At 42.0% G+C, this 22,195-nt stretch overlaps 1 protein-coding gene across 4 annotated transcripts in view; it reads right to left on the bottom strand.

Moving 5' to 3' along the window:
- cadps2 (Ca++-dependent secretion activator 2) overlaps positions 1-22,195 on the bottom strand; it is a 240,977-nt gene that overhangs the window by 11,558 nt on the left and 207,224 nt on the right. For all 4 annotated transcript variants that reach the window (XM_088006677.1, XM_088006678.1, XM_088006675.1 and 1 more), the window contains one exon: positions 6,591-6,698. In XM_088006677.1, coding sequence (XP_087862803.1) covers positions 6,591-6,698 — 108 coding nt within the window. The remainder of the gene's footprint in view (positions 1-6,590; positions 6,699-22,195) is intronic.

Genomic DNA, 22,195 nt, shown 5'->3' on the forward strand with positions numbered 1-22,195 from the left:
CTCCAGACTCAAATAATACATAAAACGGAAATATTTAATTATTTCTTGCGTGGCTCGGTACCAATCGGTCCACGGACCGGGGGTTGGGGGCCACTGCTCTAGACTACAACTTTGCTACTTGGCTCCTTGGTTCCATGTCCTCCCCCGCCCACCCTGTTTCTATCGCCTTTCTGTTGGATTTCTTTCAAAATAAATGCCACTTGTGGCAAAAAACAGTGAAGTTCATGCTATGTTAGGACAGGAGACAAGATGTTTCCATCCCTGAAATTATGATGCATAGAATCACATATCTAAGTCTAAACTGTGTTACAGAGAGTAAACACAGTAAAAACATACTTTATGTATGGCATTGTTCATTAAAATGGCACATTATTGATGTATTAAAATTAAATATGATAGGTACACTAATTATATTGTATTAGTGATTAGTTAATGCATTCAGAAAGTACTTTTACTTTTAATACTTAACCCTTGTGTCCACAAATGGGGTCCAACTGACCCCACACACGTAAAACTTGTATAATTTTCCACAGTCCTCTACGTTTGCCTCAGTCCTTGCACGCACAAGGGTTAAGTTTTTTTTAAAAAGCCTGTACATTTTTACTTTTACTCAAGTAAAAATGTTAATGTGGTACTTTTACCTTTACTTGAGTACATTTTTGTCTGTGTATTTGTACCTTTACTTAAGTACATGTTTTGAGTACTTTCTCCACCACTGCCAATTTGCCTGTACCGTGGGTGGCAGACATTAAAGCAGAATCAATGTGAACTGGGACACAAAAAAGCTACATGTCAGTTCATCAGTTGCAAAGTTTTATCTTTGTGATAGGCTGCTAGTCTTAATATGAATGGCTTATAAACATACTGTTAAAAAAGGAAAAAAAGAAGGAGAACTGACATCCAAAGAGCTGAGCAGGGGAACCCATGAGAACCACCCTGGTTGTCCCAGGGAAAGCTGCACCCAAGCTTGCCCCTTTTTTTGGACACACTGGGGGGCAGAGGCACCAGCCACTGGCCAGGGGGATAGGCAAAAGGCCTCACATTTGGTGGAGGCCCTGAGAAGATGAAAAGATGTTTACACTGTCAATGAGCCAGGAAACCAGAGCTGGACTAGGATGAAGCAGTCTCAACCCCTCAAAGAACTTAAATCACAATTCCATGAAATTCCCACCCCAAAGAATGTTCACATGGGTTCTCCCAAAGACCACCCCCAAACAGGACGCAAATATCAAACACATGCCCCTGAACATATGCAGAGAGAGTATGTCTTCCCGGTGGAGAGAATATGTCTCTCCACCGGGGTACCCCCCTCCCCCCAACAGGAGAGGTTCTCCACCCAAAAGCTAACCCTGCCCACAGGCCCCACTCGACATAGCCTGTGTTTCCATGGTGGAGCAGCTCTATCAAAGCCAAACGTCACCAAGTTCAATGCAAAGCGTGGGATGCAGTGATGTAAAGTACACCATCACTGGACTCTAGAGCAGTGGAGGCGTTCTCTGGATTGACGAATCACACTTCTCCATCTGCAACCTGATGCACAAGCAAATACTTTTGGCAATACAGTGTATGTTCCAGGTATCCGAGTCCTTTACACTTTCAACTTGGGAAGTTTATCATAGCATTGTGTTAAAGGATGTCAGAGTTGTTCCAGATGGGTGTACATCTGCATGGCTATCCTTTTTAGAACCTCCCACCAAGCTGTCAGGGAGGAGCTGATGTTGATGATTTTTGCGCCTGGCCAGTTGGCTACAACAGAAGATAGCTGGCTAGTGCTGCTGGCAGTAATACAGCACTGAGCTGGGTCCACAGCCTGCAAAGTAGTTTTAACATCAACTCAAGTCATTTCTCAGAGGTTTCATAGCTTCATGCATACACTTCCCAGCCTCTCTTTGGGCACATGTTGTGCCAACTATGGCCATTAAAAAGCTGGTTGATTAAATAGTATCATCTAATTGCTGCAGACTTGTCAATTGGACATCCATGGTGTGAATTTGCCATACCAATACGTATTGGTTCAATAAAAATATGGATACAGAAGTGATCAAAAGAGTACAAATACTGATTTTCATGGTCAGGAAGTAGTAGCCATCAGAATATGGGTACAGATGGGATGGAAAGGGTCTGCAACAGTACTCAGGTAGGCTGTGGTGTTTAGTACTAAGTTCCCCAAAGTATGGTACATGAGTGGTATCAGGTGGTTTTCTGCTGCTGTAGCCCATCTGCTTCACAAACCCCATGCTCCCCAGAAGAAGTAACATCACGGTGACTCAGCTTAGTAAACACAGCGATCATGGCAGAGAAGAACGACTATTACGAGTTCACAAGTTCAGAGGACGAAATAATAATTGGCTGAAAAATCTCATTACAGCCAGTTATCAAAAAAAAAAAAAAGAACGGAAGGCATCAGTGAACCACTCAACAGGCCAGAAGTGATCTGGGGGAGTTTAATATTTCATTATTAAACTCCCCCAGTTTAAATGTTCAAGGCTTTTTCTTCTGCTATTTGTGAAATATTCATACCTGCCAGTATGGCACCATAACCTGGGCCACACCCAAAGTCAGCACAGTCATGACTCAGTCCATTGAATTGTGTTATTGGTTGACTTATTTCTAATAGGTATAACTTCTAATCATTTGTTACTGATCCATGGGTGTGTGTGTGGAAGGGAGGAGGATGTCTACAACTGTCACGTACACAAGCACACAAATACCCTTAATGCTCAGTGTGTGTTAGTTCTACACATCTTTCATGCTCCTACCATGGCTTGTCTGCTTTCATCGATGAAGAAAGAGGAGAGGCTGTAAAGTAAATGAATTTGATTGACTTGCAGAGAGGCCCATAAACAGGACAATTCCACACTCAAAACACTCCTGTTGAGGGGCCTGATGCTGCTGTCAAACGTTACATTTGCTTCTATTGTTGCACACAAGATGCACGCGTGAGTGTGTGTGTGTGTGTGCGTGTGTGTGTTGCATTCATACTGAAGGACTTAGCTTAGACACTTCAAGGCCCTGCTGTCACCTCCTCCTCAGTGCATGACTGGGCGCTTCTGAGCTCCATTAGACTCATTCTCCTCTATCCCCTTCCCTCAAATGCAGACACACACACACACACACACACCCACACACACACACACACACACACACACACACACACGCACATACATCAGCACAGTGCAGCTTGAGGCTCACTCTGAACCCTCAGAGGAGCCAACGGGTGGCAGAAATCCATCGCTCTGCTTCGTGCTGCTAATGTGTACCAAGTCCTGAACTGCCATGCCTAAATCACTGCATTCACTCCAACGGGGAGCTGAGGCGTGTTAGGAAACTGCCTGCTAGAATATTCTTACAAATCTGAATCTTGCAGGTGGAAGCAGCCAGTGAATACAACAGACAGCATGGGAGAGAGAGATGGGAGACGGATGGATAGGATGAGGTGTAAAAGGGTTTTTGGCTCCAGCAGAGCGAGCCAAATGCTCTCAGTGTTCCTAAGTGATAAACAGGTCAATAGAAGCAGACACTGTTTTCAGTATCACAGAGACCTCCTGCTGCTCTGAGAGTGGAGAATCAAACAGTAAAAACACCTGACTGTCAGTTGCTTTAGAGAATTATGTCAAGAATAACTAAATATTATCAAATCTCACTGCCAGTTATAAGAAACAAGAGGATCTGGTAGTGAGTGGATATAAACCATGTGTATGAATGTAGAGGTTGAGGCTTGATTTGCTCCTGAATCCTGACAGGTCGGGTTTCTTTGTTGATATGTTGCCCAAAGTCACATAGTGCCTTACAAAATAATGTACTTGGATGCACTGAACTCTCACATTTTGTCACACAATAAGAACAAACTTAGATGTTTTTTTTTGATAAACCAAAACAAAGAAGAGTGGAAAAAAATGATACAAGTTGTTTTAACTTGGCAATCAATTGCATCTAGTCACATTTCACATCACTACACTAAATAAAGTTCAGAGCAACCAATTACCAAAACACTTCACATTTTTAGTCAATATATTTCAACAATTAAATGATTCTCAGTCTCAATGCAGCTGGATGGACGTCCACCTGGACTGACAGGATGGACAAAGAGACCAGTAATCTCTCCTGAAGCAGCCAAGGGGAGTGTGGTAAATGGAAGAGGAACAAGAAAAATACAGAAGAAATCCTGTTGCAGTTTGCTGAGTACAAGATAGAGAAAAAGTGTAAAAAGGTGCTCTACTCAAAACAGATCAAAATGAAATACTTTGGCCTACAAACAAACCAGAGCATCATTCTGTGAGAATGATTTCCTCTAGCTGGGACAGAGAAGCAGGTTGAAGTTAATGAGAGGGTGGATGGATGGAGATAATTAATCCTGGAGCAGAAGACCTGAGGGGGTTCAGCTTCCAGCAGGAGAACCAGCTAAACATCCAGCCAGTGGATGGACTAGATCAAAGCAGATTCATGTGTTAGAGACGGTCACATTTGGAGCCATTCCACTTTAATGCAGAAATGATCTCTTCCACCAGCAGGAACTATGATGAAGTAAGCTGATTGAACAGAGTTTACACAACACAGTCCATAGACAACAGATCTTTGCTAGATGTCTTAGGTATCCAGAGAGTCCTCATGGTGGGACAGCTGTAGCTCAGCAGGTGAACTGAAGCATCATTCAGTTCAGAGCTGGCTTCATTTTCCTCCTGATGAACTGTTGGGAACTTAGTCTTTGCTCTCAAGCGGCTGGTTGAGAATTACAGTGGAGTGAAACAGAGTTTTCACTTTTCCTGACTTCCTATGTTTTTCACAATGTCACACCAATTTAATTATTGGTAAAAGACAACAAAAGTAAACACAAAATGAAGTCTTAAAGCGTAATTGTAATCTATCACATCTGAGTTCACTGTCTGCAGCCTGATTACTGGCACTCCTGTTCTCAGTCAAGACATCACTTACTCTGGACCTGCCTGACGAACTGAAGGACACCAAAAGATCCTCAAAAGCTAGATATTATGCTGACCTTCAAAGAAATTCAGGAACAAATGAGAGAAAGTAACTGAGACCTATCAGTCCAGAAAGGATTACAAAGCCATTTTCTAGCTCAGGGACTCCAGTGAGCCACAGTGAGAGCCGTTATCCACACATGGTGGAAACATGGAACAATGGTGGAGATTCCCAGGAGTGGACAGCTGACCAACATCACACTGAGAAAGACAGCACAATGTCATCCAAGAACTGTAGGCCTCACTTCCCTCAAGTAAGGTCATGCCTGAGGGCACCATAAAAAAGAGACATGGAGCAAAAAGGACATGCATAGCAGAGTTCCAGGGTGAAAACCACAGCTGAGCAAAAAGAACATTAAGACTGTACTTTGTTTTTTCAGAACTCATCTTGATGATCCCCAACACTTTAGGAAAGCATTGTGTGGACTGATGAGAGAGAAGTTGAACTCTTTAGACAGTGTGTATTCTGTTACATCTGGTGTAAAAGTAAAAGTTGGTATGATGATTTCAGAAAAAATCATCATACCACCAGGAAAACAAGATGGTGGCAGTGTGATGGTCTGGGGCTGTTTTGCTGCTTCAGGACCTGGAAGCTAAATGGAACCATGACTTCTGCTGTTGACCAAAACATCCTGATGGAGAACGTCCACCCATCTGTTGGTGACCTCAACCTGAAACCAACTTAGGTTTTGCAGCAGGACAGTGATCCAGAACACAACAGCAAATCCATCTCTGATTGGCTAAAGGAAAACAACACACAGACTTTGAAGTGGCCTAGTCAAAGTCCAGACCTGAGTCTTGTTGAGATGCTGTGGCATGACCTTAAATGGGTCATTCATACTGGAAACCCTCCAATGTGGCTGAATTAGAAAAAATCTGTAAAGATGCTTGGAAAAGACTCACTGCACATTGTCACAAACGCTTGGTTGCAGTTGTTGCTGCTAAAAGTTGCTCAATGAGTTATCAGGTTTAGGGTCCAGTCACTTTTTCACACAGGTCCGTGCAGGTTTGTATTATTATTATCATCCTTCATTTAAAAACTGCATTTTGTGCTTACTTTTGTTGTCATTGATTAATATTTAAACCGGTTTAAGGAAGGGGGCAAACACTTCTTCACCCTACTGTATTTGATGCCAGACTGGATATGTGAGGTCACTCCAAATGCCTGACTGAGTGGGAGATCTGACTCAGTCAGACATCTGATTTCCCAGCATGGAGTCAAATATGTTGTTTTGAATTCTTCAGCTTTGGTTTAGGGAAATTAGGCATAACCTTCATCATGTTTAAGATGATCCCTACATTTTTCTTATATGAAATATTCCCGTTACTCAGCTACCAAACTGAACAAATAAAAATTGTGTACCATGATTAAAAAAAAACTAGTAACATTCTTCATTCTATGGAAAAATGTTTCAGTGCTTCCTTTTTTTAATAAAAGATAATCCCAGATCTTAGTTGTTTCTGTTCATTAATTAAATCCAAAAGGAATATTGTAAGCAATATCAGAACAGCAAGATGTAAGACAAAAAGAATGGTTCAAAATCATTTTGTTTTAAAACAAAACATAATCAGAATACATTCGATTATTTTTCTGTAATGCTAAGAACTCACATCAAAGACCTTCTCAATGCAGACCTCGTCGTTGATATGATCTCGAACGATGTCCTGGTTCTGCCGAACAAAGATAATATAGGTGTCCGCCAGATCCATTCCTGGTTTCTGGAGAGCACAAAGAAATTAGAAGTCTTATCAGAAATTCACAGCAACAACTTGTGTAATATTGGAAATATTTGATGCAGTTGGGCTATTACATTAATCCATAATGACTTGCATAATGTGAGCCAGTAAGCTTAGAAATTAGAGAGAAGTTTGTCAAACATGCAGCAATGAAAACAGAGAAACCTGCCAACACAGCTTTACGCAGCACATGGTGAGGCCATGTGTTGGTCTTTAGACCTAAACATGGCCACCAACAGAATCTTCCAGTCATATGGTCATGCACAATGTCTCTGTCAATGCAGATGGTTTAATGTTAAAACGATGTGTTCAAATGGTGGGTGAACTACAATGTGACATCATGGGGGTCTCATCCAATTTATGCAAAAAGTGCTGTTTAGCAGCATATTGAGACAGTCAAGAAATATAGCTTTTTAATGTTCTCTTAGTTTTAGACATACATATCTAATCTTATTCAATTGTGCATTTAAAAATATACATATTGAAAGAAATTTTATCACAAGACTCCAATAACAAAATGCAGCAATGAAAACAGAGAAACCTGCCAACAGAGCAGGTTATATAAATACATGATACATTTATTATATTATAAAGATATGCAATATATTTATAATATAAATATAATAAAATATTAAATTAATGGGAGTTTAGTAGTCTAATGGCATGATTGATTAAGCTGTTGTGGAATCTGGTTGTTCTGCATTTGAAGCTGCTGAACATTTTCCCAGAAGGCAGCAGAGAGAACAAACCATAGTGAGGGTTGAAGGGTCTTTGATTGGCCGAGCCCTGGACAGGCAGCGACTGGGAGCTGTCAAGGATGGAAGGAAGCTCATTACTGATTCTCTCAGCTGTCCTCACCACTCTCTCCACATGTTGCCAGTCAGAGGTGTTACATACTCCAAACCAGACAGAGATGCTGCAGGTCTGTTTGTTCTCTATTGTCTCTTTGTAGAAAGTGGTGAGGATGGAAGGAGGGAGGTTTGCTCTTATCCAAAATAAAGAGTGTAAGATGTTGCTGAGCTTTCTTCACCAGACCAGAGGTTTGGAGGGACCAGGTCAAAGTGTCAGTGATCTGTATCCCCAGCAATTTAATGTTCCTGACCTGTTCCACTGCAGCATCATTGATGAGGAGGGGTGTGTGATTTGGCTAATTTTTCCTGAAGTCAACAATTTCTTTTGTTGGCATTCAGGATCAGATGGTTTGCATCACACCAGTCCACCAGATGTTTCACCTCTTCTCTGTAGGCTAGAACATTGTTGTCCCTGATGAGACCCACCACTGTCGTATCGTCCACATACTTAATGACGTGGTTTGTACTGAACCTGGCTTGGCAGTAAAGGGTCATCAGGGTGAAGAGCAGTGGGCTCAGATTGAGGTCTGTCTGTGAGAAAATCCAGCAGCCAGTTACACAGGGGAGTGTTGAACCCAAGGAGAGCTAGTGACAGCATTCACACGAGTATTCTTCTCCTCTAGGTGTTTCATGCTCAAGTGCAGTGTTGAGGAAACAGCTGTTGGAGCGGTAGGCAAACTGGAGCAGATGAAATGAGGAGGGAAGTTTTGAGATGATGTGATCCTTCACCAGCCCCTCGAGACATTTAATCATTATAGGACTGAGTGCAACAGGGCAGTAGTCATTCAGCGATGAAATTGTGGGTTTTTTGGGCATATAGAAGCTTCTACATTTTTAGTCAAAATGAAGGTCTGAACTTTAACATAAGGTGAAAGTAAAGAGTAAATGTTTGGTATTTCATCCCGATCACTTCCAGTTACCAGCTAATGATCTGTCAACTGAAGGCAGACAAACACTGCTGTAGTGTAACACACTTGACCTCACTGAAGCTCCTTTACTGCTCATTACCCCATTGAGACACATAGCAAACATTTAAACAATTAGACCCTCAAGATACTTCACCCCCACACCCCATCCCTCCCGCACACACACACTGCGGTGCACTGTGCTGGTGTCAGTCCACTGTGTCTTCTAAAGTCCACAGTCAAAACAGTCATCCAGAAGGAAATTTTAGAGCTTTTTGTGCTTGCTATTTTTGACGAGCTTTATTGAAATGCTGATTTCACTTTGCAGCAGAACTTGGCACCTGCCTACTGTTACAGTCCCTGACCTTCATCAGCTCCCCTCATGTGAGAGTTTGTTGTAATTCTTTGTAGCAGGTTTGCCTGATTGTGACAGGTGAGATGTGCTGCAGTTCTTCAGTCCTCTCAAAGAGCCAGCCCCCTCTTCCCTGGGCCTTGAGCTGCAGTGATCTTGTCTGGAACTGCTTATAGACTTGAGCAGCTTGCCATGATTTCTTTTTCAACATGTAAGAGGCAAGTGTGTCAGTTTACAGTGGGAGTCAGTAGGAATTCTCTGCTATTTCTGTTCCACTCTATTTTTCTTATGTCTTGTGGTTTGATATGGAGATCAGGCACTGTACGTTTTTTTGTTGTTTTATTGTAGATGGAGCTGTGTTTTAGTTTTTTAGTTAGAAGGGAGTTTTTTGTTTGTTGTTTTGGACTTGGAGACTGTGGAGCATAAAGTTTACCTTATTTTTTGTTGTGTAATTTGCTGGATTGGCATAATTGTTAAATAAGTACCTATTTTTATTGACAAAGTTGTGGCTTGTAACTTCAGAAAAGTGTTGTAAATAAGCATTTACATATTTGTTAAAACTGTCACCATGTCACAACAGTTTATTAGACAGATAATCTGTGAAAAGATTGATCTCTTCCCTGAACAAAATGCACCGCTCCTGACCAATAACCAATCAGAGCCAGGAGGAGGGTCTTCGCGCTGTCTCTGAATCTCATGTACTCACTGCTCACAGTGCTAGTTGCAGAAAAACAACTTAATGTTCCAGGAAAATGTTTTATTCATCGTCTTTTTATTCATGCTAATTAGTCTTAGCAGTCCTGACAGGCTCCATTGTGGTGAGGGTGTGAGCTGTACACAAGAGTGACTGACAGCACTCTGACTGGTTGTTTCTGACGGTTGTATATTTCTGTAGATAGCACTGGGAGAAGGCAGAGGAGATCAATTTTTTCACCGATTATATATCTCATATTATACCATCACAACATTGTGACAGTTTTAGCAAATATGTCAAAAGCAATTTTTTAAAAATAAAACTTACATACCCTGACGAACTGTTCTGTTGTTATTATTCATTTTTATTTTGCTAATCTCTGTGTCAGATAACATCTTTGTTGTTTAGGAGGTTGCAACACCTACACAGCCAAAGGTGCCAATTCAATTCAATTCAATTCAGTTTATTTATGTACCATTTCTTGACAAATGTCATCTCAAGGAACTTTAAAAAAACATTTTATATCAACCACACACATTACATTTGATTCTAGTTATCAAACAATGAATTATGTTCAATTAATTATTCAAAGTAAAACCCAGTCTTTGACTTGCAACATTCACTCCTGTGCCTGAGTGCCCTGAGCCCCCTACAGAATATCTGGAGTTTTGCTAGGTGAAGGATGAGACACACTTGACCCAACAAAGCAGATGACCTGAAGGGCGTTGTTTATGCAATCTGGGCTTCCATTACACCTACGCAGTGTCACAGGCTGATCTCCTCTGTGCTGTGGCGCATTGATGCAGTAATTCATGCAGGAGGATCCAGAAATCTACATAATTTTCAGAAGCTAACATTCCTGTTTAAAGTTATTTTTTTTTATTGCACTCAAACAATTTTTAAAATTTGACACACTAAATTTTGAGTTTTCATTATATGTAAGCCATAATCATAAAAATGACAAGACATAAAGTTTCACTAAATAAGTGCCCAAAACATTGAACCTATCCACCCTATTTAATAATTCCCTTCTCACACTCTGCGCGTAGTCGGTCTCTCTCGGTCTCTCTCTCTCTACCAGAGGCCTGGGAGCTTGAGGGTTCTCCTCCAGTATCTTGGCTGTGCCTAGAACTGCACATTTCTGGACTGAGATGTCTGATGTTGTTCCTGGGATCTGTTTGAGCCACTGCTCCAGTTTGGGGGTGACTGCCCCGAGGGCCCCGATGACCACAGGCACCACTGTGGTCTTCACCTTCCAGGCCTTCTCCAGTTCCTCTCTGAGGCCCTGGTATTTCTCCAGTTTCTCATGCTCCTTTTTCCTGATGTTGTGGTCACTTGGTATTGCTACATCCACCACAACGGCTTTCCTCTGTTGTTTATCCACCACAATGTCCGGTTGGTTCGCCATTACCATCTTGTCTGTCTGGATCTGGAAGTCCCACAGGATCTTAGCTCAGTCATTCTCCACCACCTTTGGGGGTGTTCCCCACTTTGATCTCGGGGGTTCCAGTCCATATTCTGCACAGATGTTTCTGTACATTATACCTGCCACTTGGTTATGTTGTTCCATGTACGCTTTCCCTGCCAGCATCTTGCACCCTGCTGTTATATGCTGGACTGTCTCAGGGGCCTCCTTGCACAACCTACACCTTGGGTCTTGTCTGGTGTGGTAGATCTGAGCCTCTACTGCCCTGGTGTTAAGGGCCTGTTCCTGTGCAGCCAGGATGAGGGCCTCTGTGCTGTCCTTGAGTCCAGTTTTTTCCAGCCATTGGTAGGATTTCCTGATATCAGCCACTTCAGTTATTTGTCGGTGGTACATCCCATGTAGGGGCTTGTCCTCCCATGATGGTGCGTCCAGCACCTCATCCTCTGTTGCCCATTGTCTGAGACATTCACTGAGCACATCGTCCGTTTAGGCTTTGTCCTTGATGTATTTATGGATCTTGGATGTTTCATCCTGGACAGTGACTCTTACACTCACTAGTCCTCTGCCTCCTTCCTTACGGCTCGTGTACAGTCTCAGGGTGCTGGATTTGGGGTGGAACCATCCATGCATGGTTGGTAGCTTCCGAGTAACATCCGTGGCCTTTATCTCCTCCATTGGCCAGCTAATTATTCCTGCAGGGTATCTGATTACTGGTAAGGCATAGCTGTTTATTGCACGGATCTTGTTCTTGCCATTGAGCTGGCTTCTCAGGACTTGCCTTATTCGTTGGAGGTATTTGGCTGTGGCTCCTTTCCTTGTGACCTCATCGAGGTTGCCATTTGCTTGTGGTATTCCCAGGTACTTGCAACTGTCCTAAATGTCTGCTATTGTTCCTTCTGGGAGCGAGACCCCTTCTGTGTGGACGACTTTCCCTCTCTTTGTAACCATCCGGCCACACTTCTCTAGTCCGAATGACATCCCAATGTCAGTGCTGTAGATCCTGGTGGTGTGGATCAGTGAGTCGATGTCTCGCTCACTCTTGGCATACAGCTTGATGTCATCCATGTAGAGGAGGTGACTGATTGTGGCCCCATTCTTGAGTCAGTATCTGTACCCCGTCTTGTTGATGATTTGGCTGAGGGGGTTCAGGCCTATGCAGAACAGCAGTGGGGACAGAGCATCTCCTTCATATATGCCACATTTGATGGACACTTGTGCAAGTGGTTTGCAGTTGGCTTCAAGGGTGGTTTTCCAGAGCCCAATCGAGTTTGCAATGAAGGCTCTTAGAGTCCTATTGATGTTGTACATCTCTTGGATCATACATTCAATGATCCAAGTGTGTGGCATTGGGTGTGTTCACCCTGCAGCCTGAAGTGATCCAATTCTGATTTTTTTGCCGGGCCGTTCACACTGCCAGTAAATGCGACATGTATGCGTTCTGCAGTGTGAACGGGCAAACGACCTGAGAGTGTCCGGCTTGCGCAGTAGAGGGCAATATAGCATCAGCGTTCTCAGTGTTCTGCCAACCGCCATAGAAAGAAGTGCTCAGTGTTTGCGGAAGTTAACATGGAGGCTAACGGTGGAGGTTAGCTGACCTATTTGAAGTTGTTGTCCGGCTGGAGCAGCATATTAACAACTTAATCCTCATTATAGTCCGTCATGGTTGTTGTTTTTCTTCCTGCTTGCACTCATCAGGACACAGAATAGTGAGATTTGTTGAGAATCAGTGACATTCAGTTCGGATGAAGGCGACCTGAATGTTAGGTCGCATTTGAATCGGATACGTATCGGATATGGGTCACATTCGAAAATAATCTGACCTGTGCTGTTCAGACTGTCATGAAAAGATCGGATACAGGTCGCATTACGTTAAAAAAAAAAAAAATCGGAATTGGGTCACTTTAAACTGCAGTGTGAACGCACCCATTGAGTCATAGACTTTCTTGTAATCAATCCAAGCGGTGCACAGGTTGGTGTGTTGGGTTTTGCAGTCTCGGGCAACTGTGTGGTCTACAAGGAGTTGGTGTTTGGCTCCTCTGCTATTTATGCCGATGCCCTTCTGTAGGCATGGATCATGTCAGGTCCTGGTGCTGTCCAGTTTTTCATACCTGAGACTCTTTCTTGGACGTCTGCCACAGTGATGGTTACTGGGGCTTGCTCAGGGAGGTTGCTGTGGTCCTCTCGTAGAGAGATTAGCCACTGTGCATTGCTGTTGTAGGACGCCTCCCTTTCCCATATGCCTTTCCAGTATTGTTCAACGTCCACCCTTAGTGGATCTGCTCTGTTGTTAGTACCCTGCCATTGGGAGTACACTTTAGCTTGTTGGGTGGAGAAGAGCTGGTTAATCCTCCTGGCTTCATTCTCTCTTGTGTATCTCTTTGGGCGGCTGGCCAAGGCTTGGAGTCTTTGTTTGGCAGTTTCGAGTGCTTCAGGTATGGGCATCTGGCTGTACTTTATGGGTACTGGTCTTTTCATCGCACCTCTTTGGAGCTCTGACAGTTGGCTCACTTCCCTCCTTGTTACCTTGATTCTAGCCTCTAACCGTCTTTTCCATGGTGGTTATTGGATCTCATGGTTGCTCTTATAGCCAAGCATCTCAAGGATCACTGATGCTGAGTTGTACATCAGCTCATTGGTTTTTGTTATGGTGTTGGTAAGGATTGTTCTTTGGCGTCAGGGTTGCCTGGTGTTCATTCAGGCCACAATTCCATCTCTCAGGTCAGTTTCTGCCTCGTCCGGCTTTGATGGTTCATTCATTACTGTGGCTACATACCCAGACTCTTGACGGGGAGTTGTATTTATCTCCCCTCTAACCTGGAGTCCTGGCTCCTGCCCCTTGCCGTAGCATTTGTGTTGTACCTCGTCAATCTCAAGTTGTGACAGCAGTTGTCGTTTGCGGATATTGGAACACTGAGCTAGTAGTTGTTTGGCAGTGAGTGTCGACTGGGGATGTCGAACTAACTATATATATATATATATATATATATATATATATATATATATATATATATATATATATATATATATATATATATATATATTGAGCTATAGCTGACTGTATAGCTCAATGGGCAAGTCACCAGTCTGGGGCAAAAAAGTTACAACAGTGAAATTGAGCTATCCAGTGTGGGTCCTTAGGCAAGACCCTTGGAGATATATAGCCTACCTCATACCATGAGAGACATTGATATGCATAACATGCCGGCTCAGACGTCGCCCGGCCGAACAAGGTCTGCGTCAGGTGCTGGGGAACCAGAGCACCTTGATGACAAATGGGCTACTGGAACAAGACAGAAATGGGCGAGAGGTGAAAACCTGAATCTGTTGGAATGCTACTACTCAAGTAACCCTAGTCAGAGGGGCTACATGCAAAGAATGTGGGAGGAATGGTTAGTTCAACATCCCCAGTCTACAATGACTGCTAAACAACTAGTAGCTCATTGTTCCAACATCCGCAAACGGCAACTGCTACCACAACTTGAGATTGACGAGGTACAACACAAATGCTACGGCAAGGGGGAGGAGCCTGGATGTCAGGACAGGGGGGAGTTAACTACAACTACCCGACCAGAGACTGGGTATGTGGCCCCAGTAATGAACGAACCATCAAAGCTGAACGAGGCAGCAGCTGACCTGAGAGCGAGAATCATGGCCCGAATGAACACCAGACAATCCTGACGCCAACTACAGCGGCTGAGTGAAGTATCCACCATGGAAAAGACGGTTAGAGGCTAAGATCAAGATAACAAGGAGGGAAGTGAGCCAACTGTCAGAGTTCCAAAGGGGTGCAATGAAAAGATCAGTACCTAAGAAGTACAGCCCATACCTGAAGCACTCGAAACTACCAAACAAAGGCTCCAAGCCTTGGCCAGCCGCCTAAAGAGATACACAAGAGAGAATGAAGCCAGGAGGATTAACTGGCTCTTCACAACCCAACAAGCTGAAGTGTACTCTCAATGGCAGGGTACTAACAACAGAGCAGACCCACCAAGGCTGGAGACTGAACAATACTGGAAAGGCATATGGGAAAGGGAGGCGTCCCACAACAGCAATGCACAGTGGCTAACCTCTCTATGAGAGGACCACAGCAACCTCCCTGAACAAGCCCCGGTAACCATCACTGTGGCAGATGTCCAAGAAAGAGTCTCGGGTATGAAAAACTGGACAGCACCAGGACCTGACATGATCCATGCCTACTGGCTAAAGAAACTCACTGCCCTCCATGAGCGACTGGCAGCTCACCTGAACCAGCTGCTACAAAATGGGACTCACCCTGAATGGTTAACTGAAGGGCGCACAAGGGTTCAGTCTCATCCAACTATTGGCCAATAACCTGTCTCTCTACAACATGGAAGCTCATATCAGGCATCATAGCAGCTAAGATAAGCAGACACATGGATAAATACATGAGCACGGCACAGAAGGGCATCGACATAAACAGCAGAGGAGCCAAACACCAACTCCTTGTAGACCACACAGTCGCCACACACCAACCTGTGCACCGCTTGGATTGATTACAAGAAAGCCTATGACTCAATGCCACACACTTGGATCATTGAATGCTGAGAGATGTATAACATCAATAGGACTCTTAAGAGCCTTCATTGCAAACTCAATGGGGCTGTGGAAAACCACCCTTGAAGCCAACTGCAAACCACTTACACAAGTGTCCATCAAATGTGGCATATACCAAGTAGGCGCTCTGTCCCCATTGCTGTTCTGCATAGGCCTGAACCCCCTCAGCCAAATCATCAACAAGACTGGCTACAGATACTGACTCAAGAATGGGGCCACAATCAGTCACCTCCTATTGTTTACATACGGAAATTTCCGTATGGAATTTCCATCCATAGCCGCGCTGCCACGGTAGAATAATTCTGTTAACTCAATGAAACTTGGAAATATAGATATTATTAATTTAGTGCTATGCTGCACAGCAAAGGGAAATCCTGTTGAAGTACAACTCAAAACCACCTTTTTCCCGCTCTCTGTATCAGCCAGGCTACACGTAGACTCATTGTGTGTAGCTTCACGTACTCTTCTTCAAGTGAAGCTAAACACCAGCATCCGGATAAAGGACACCTGGCACTCATCAACATTTGACATACAAAGAAACTCCATGCACAAACATTCCTGTTCAGTAAAGACATGGAGAGATAAAGTAGTGAAGTGGCAGGAGGAGGAAGAGACCTTTGAATAATGACTAGTGTTTAGAAGAGGAGAGCAGTGAAAATACCTGGTAATAGAATAATACCACATGCTCAACCCTATTTCATTTCTGCCAGGAGGATGTTGTGTTCATGTTCACAGGCTACTGCAATTAAAAATAGTTTTTCTTGTTCTAAAATATACTGAAGTAATATTCACTGTAAGTACATGAAGAAAGATGCAACCTAAAACTGAAACTATTGTGATCGTGTCAAGTACTATGTTACCTTCAGCAGTGATAAAACTCCTGCATATATAAAACTTAAGGAATTGGCCTCCCTTTCTTTAAGAAGCCCTTGGTCGTTCTGACACTGCACCTTCATCCCTACAGTTTCATCCCATTATGCCATTTACAACCATTCTGAGAACAGGACTGAGAAGTAGTTCCTATGACGAGCTCAGCAGATGCACAGGTGTTTGTTAATTGCTGCTGCTGCTCGTCTGGAGGAACTGAGTGAGGGAGGAGCGGAGAAGGGTGCTTTGTGAGGCGTAAACTTGACTCAAGACTGCAGCTCCAAGAAGGACACAAAGGCAGCGGTTGGTTTAATCAATCCAAATGGTTGCTGCAGGAGATTTAAAGGAACATGCACGAAGAAATCACAGCAGCACTCCAGGTATGTCTTTGATGAATGAATAATATTATAACATGATATCTTCCTGCTCTCCCTCCCATATCTACCCTGTTTTTGCTCTCTGTCCTTTGACCTTTGCTGACTTGTTAATATAGTGGAGCCTCTCTTTGCATATCTTCTTTATTGCAAATAATGCATCTGGTCAGCTGGTCTCTTAACGCAATGGATCAAATTTTCTTGATGAGAAGACCTCCGTCTTCTCATAGGAGCGCCCTCTTGCCCTGATGGGACATATGCAGCTGGATACACAATGGATTCCTGGGGGAAATGGAAGATCGTGTGTCTGTCCATATGGTTGGTGGATGTTGAAGATGTGTACATATTGGATGATTCATAGCAGGATTTCTGCTTTTTGTATTCTGTGGTTGCCTGGTATATTTTGGAATTCAGAAAACATCGGCAATTCACTATAATTATTTTTCCAGGACTGGAACAATAAAAGAACATGATCCTCACAGTGCTGCCTACTTTGTCCAGACGACAGTGGGTTTGTTGAAGCAGGTGCATGATGGCATCATCAACGCTGATTCCACGACAATAAGTAGACTGCAGGGGGTCCTGATATGTGGTTGTTTGCTTACAGCATCAGACCCAGAGACCTAAAAATCCTCAACAGCCTGATAAAGAAGGCTGGTTCTGTTCTGGGGACGATTGTGGAACCTCTGGAGATTACTATGCACATAAGAATTCTTCATAGGACCAAGAAAATTATGGACATCCCTGAAGTAATATTCACTGTTAGTACATGAAGAAAGATGCAACCTAAAACTGAAGGTTTTAGGTTTTAGGTTGCAAGTGAAGCTAAACACCAGCATCCGGATAAAGGACACCTGGCACTCATCAACATTTGACATACAAAGAAACTCTGTGATGAGATGCTCAGTATCTCATCACAATACTGAACATCTTCAGTCAGAGGCTTCTTCAGATTCAGCGCAGTACAGACCGTTGCAGAAGATCTTTCCTGCCAACAGCCATCACCATGTTTAATTACTCTTTGAAGTATCTAAATTAATGAGTTAATTTCCCTTTGGGATTAATAAAGTATTCTTGAATTTGAACTTTGAATTGAATTGAAGCCATGTCTCAGTAAAACACATGATGCTGAATTTCCTACACTCTTTGTACTTGTCAGGGCTTGAGATTCATCCATCTTGTTAGTTAACAATTTCACATCATGATAGATTCAAATTCAAATTCAAAAATACTTTAATGATTCCAAAGGGAAATTGAAGGTTGTTGTAACTCATATTAATTCAAATGGTGGAGGTGGTTTAAGCTTCCTTCTTCTCTCATCTTTGTTCATCTTCTGCCTGCCTTCAACTCCTTTGGGATTTCAGGTTCCAGTTGTGGTAATAATTCAGTGTTTCCAGTGTTAATCAGCTGCTTCCTATTGTAAAGCACCTTGTTGCTATGGTTACGCATCACAACAAAATAGCAAAATATGAAAAATATTGCCAAAAATCAGTTCAGCTATTGTCGAGAAAAAGTCGAGCTCAGCCCACTTCCCCATGCTGGAGATGTTAGTTTAATAATAACAATAAATAAAGTTATCTTTAAAACTGATTACACAGGTGACATCAAGACCCAACAGTAGAGTCAGACGGTAATAAAATTAATCTGGTTGTGTGTGTTGTTATTGTGTCCTGCTTTAATTCTACTTTTTTCTATTTAATCATAAAAAATCATAGTCAGACAGAAAGAGAGTTATGCAACAGGAAGAGCAGGTTTCCTGGAAAAAGAGGAAGTTTCCAGCCTGCAGTTATTAAAAATAGTTCAGACTGCTCATTTTGAGCATTAAAGGTTTAAGGAATAAAATCTAAACATTGTGAGTAATTGGATAAAACCCAGAGTAAAATACTTGAATTAATAATGATAACTTATAATTAAGCCAATAATTAATATTGGTTTAACCGGTGGTTGATGCTGGTTTGATTATAAGAATATTTACACTTACTCTTATACTTATGGAAGTACTTAAAGGAGAAAGAAGTAACTGTAACATGGTGTCAAATAATTAGAATAATGAATTATTCTTGGTTTCTTTTCAGAAATGTCTGTAATAACACATTATGATTATAATAAGAGTAACTAATAAGTAATGGTTATTATAATATAAGTGAATGCTAAATCAGAGAAACTAAGGGGTTATAAATGTGATTTTGACATTGAACTTGAAATGAAAGTATATAAAACAAGATGGGATAGTTATCCAAAACAAAAAATCTATTTTTACCGTGCTGTCACCCTGAGCGGTGCAATTCTAGAATAAAATACGATTCTATTCTGTTTTATTCAGTAATGCTATTACTCTGCCTCTTCCACATGGGTTGTGTTTTTATGTTGTCAATATGCTGCTTCTCATGTCCAGATCAAGAATGTGCCATCAAAGTTAAACTGCATCAGAGCAGCAAAATACGCTGCTGTTTAATGCTAATGAGATCAGAAAAAAATGATGTGGGGATTTCATTTTTAAGAAAATAATAGGAAGGAATGTATTATAATGTAGTGAAAAGTAAAATGCAGACAGCTTGTTCTTTCGTGACAAAGGAGGTGGTGCAGCACAGTGAGGGGTCTCAGAGACTTCACCTCTTGTTCTTTATTCCCAAAGAGGCTTACCTGCTTCAGGTTTCCTCCATACAAAAGACCAACAGGCCAAGGTAGGTGTTACACTATAATTTCATGGGAGGAGACGGTTGGGAAGGAAGTCTGGATGGGAACCAGAGAGCATTAGGAGGGGCAGGGGGCAGGAGCAGGCTGGGGGTGGCAGGTTGTGCTGCCACTCTTCAGCTCAGGTTTTGTCTCTTGATGCTCTATTTTCCCACATTTGATATTCAGACACTATGGCTTTAAATATACTAACCAACATCAATGGAGTGTTACTTTAATTATGACCATGTAGCAGCTAGAAAATATCGAATTATTTATGTTTCCATCTAGTTTTATTGTTTGCTTCTTCTATCTTGTAAATAAAATTTGGATTTTATTTTATAAAACATGAAACAGAGTGCAACCAAACAAGTTTAACTTGTATAGTAAGCATACTGATTGTATTCTGTTTTATTCAATAATGCTATTTACTCCACTACTACTATCAAAGTTTTATTATAGTTCTGGCAGAATTCAACTTCAAAATTATTAACTCTGCAACATTAACTGTGTTTTCAAACCTTAAATATTTACTAGCGCCAACTAAATAGGTGCTAGTAACCTTAACCCTTAAAATTGCGTGTAGCAATTTTAAAGGCTTTTAAACTTGCTTCGTAGCAAAGGTTTTCATACATTTTATTTGATTGTAGGCTTTGATTGTAGTATAGTCCAACAGTATCTAAGTAGTTAAGATGAACTACATTTCTATTTCCAAGCTGGAATTGAATTTCAGTAAATTGAGCTGAGGTTCAGATTTTGACTTGGAAACTCAAAAGTTCTTCACTTGCAAACCGACTAAACCTAACATGGCTGCCTTGCACATCACAGATTTGACGGCCGCAGCAATACATGCATCTTACTTTGTGTTTCTTAAGAACTCCTGCACACACAGAACTACTCAAATAAGTTAATAAATCCTGCTGGGTTTCTGGTGTTATTACAGCTGCCATCACTTCCAGATCCAAGTTCAGACTTCAAAGGTACATTAAGACCAAGCTTCAGTTAGTCCAAGCTCACAGATTTCGTGTTTAAATATTGTTATAAAATATAAAACAAAAGAGCGCCAGGTAATAAGACTGAATTATACTTCTGGAAAAAGATAAAAGATAATCATACAAATTATTTGTAAAATCCAACTAAAGCTTTGTGGGAAGTAAAGAAGTGTTACTTTCCTATCCAAACCTTTTCTGGGGTAAATGTCTACCATTACTAAGAGTAATGATGAGCCTGTTTCTGGAAACACAACTGTACAGTGTCTACGAAAAGTATTCACCCCTTTGGATATTTACCCTTTTATTTCTTTTACAAATCAATCACTATGAAGAAAATTCTGCTTTTTGGCCAAAAAATGACACAAACCTCTCACTTTAACATCAAACTGAAAACTGATTATAAGAAAATTTTGTCAATTAAGAAAAAAAAAAAAGACATTTCATGAACTCCTGCCACTGTTGCAACCATCACTACACTAATTGTAGTATAAAGACAGCTGGTTCTAGAGGGACATGCACTGGTTTATCAGTATTCCTGGCTACACTGACAACATGAGGATTAAAGAACATTCCAAGCAAAGCTTAAGAAAGATTATTTAAAAGTATAAACTTTTAAATAATGGACATAAAACATTCCCTGGATATCAAGGCTAGACTAAAGTTTGAGAGGAGGCATGTGGGAGACTCCATGGTCAGGTGAAAGAAAGTTTTTGCTGGAGCTTTTTGACGGCCAAACACACCATCCCTACTATGAAGCCTGGTGGTGGCAGCATCATGCTGTGGGGATGCTTCTCAGCAGCAGGCCCTAGAAGACTTGTAAAGGTACAAAAGGTGGAAAATCTATTTTCCAGCGAGACAACAAGCCGAGCAACCAGCTAAAGCTACACAGAGATGTTTGAAGACAAAAGGTAGAGGTTCTGGAATGGCCCAGAGAAAACCCAAACACCGACCCAACAGAACTTTTGTGGCAGGACTTAAAAAGGGCTGAAGGTGCATCTACTGACTGGAGGGGGTGAATATTTATGCACTCAGTTATTGTATAATGTGTGTAATAATCATGGGCGTAGGTTTGGGTAGGGACGGTAGGGACATGTCCCGACCAATATTCACGGGATATGAAAAAGTCCCGACCAATTTTTGCCATATTGGCTCAAAGAACGTGGATCTACGATCTTTGACTAGCAGCAACAGGCGGTGCGCGGAACGGAAGCTTCTTAGTTTGACATTTATTATGAGCCTCCGAGACCGTGTCGGAACGGTGCTGTCGGGGGCTGGGGAGAGGGGGAGTCAGTTGAATCGTCGGACGTTCTTTGATTAGCTGCAAAAGGCGGCGGCTAGCTGGGCACACGCGTCTCCTTCTGAGTCTCGAGACCATGTCGCCACCAAAAAAGAAAAGGACAGACATTAGAAGTTATTTCGCTACGTCGGCTATAAGTACAGTGAGTGGACCCATAAGTTAGATATTTATCACGCAACGCATTTGTTGTAAAGTCCGGTGTTTAGTAAGGTCAGCACTGAATGTGAGGTAGAATAGGTCTGTTAATTATGTAATATTTTTTCTTTTTTATTTTATTATTGATTTCTTCTTATCTGCAATTGTGTTTCCTGTATCCAGAGGATATTTCTTTTGATCTTACTTGTAACGTTTGCTGAATTTTGTAAAGGAAAAAGTAAAGTGTTCTTGAACTGATCTGCTGAGTATGACTGTATCTGGTTGTATACACAAGATGTATGATATGGTTATGGTTGGGGGGAGGGGGATATTAAGCC

This window comes from Poecilia mexicana, unplaced genomic scaffold, assembly GCF_051168715.1.
Source record: "Poecilia mexicana isolate PSO_F unplaced genomic scaffold, ASM5116871v1 scaffold_6, whole genome shotgun sequence".
Classification (NCBI taxonomy): Eukaryota; Metazoa; Chordata; class Actinopteri; order Cyprinodontiformes; family Poeciliidae; genus Poecilia; species Poecilia mexicana.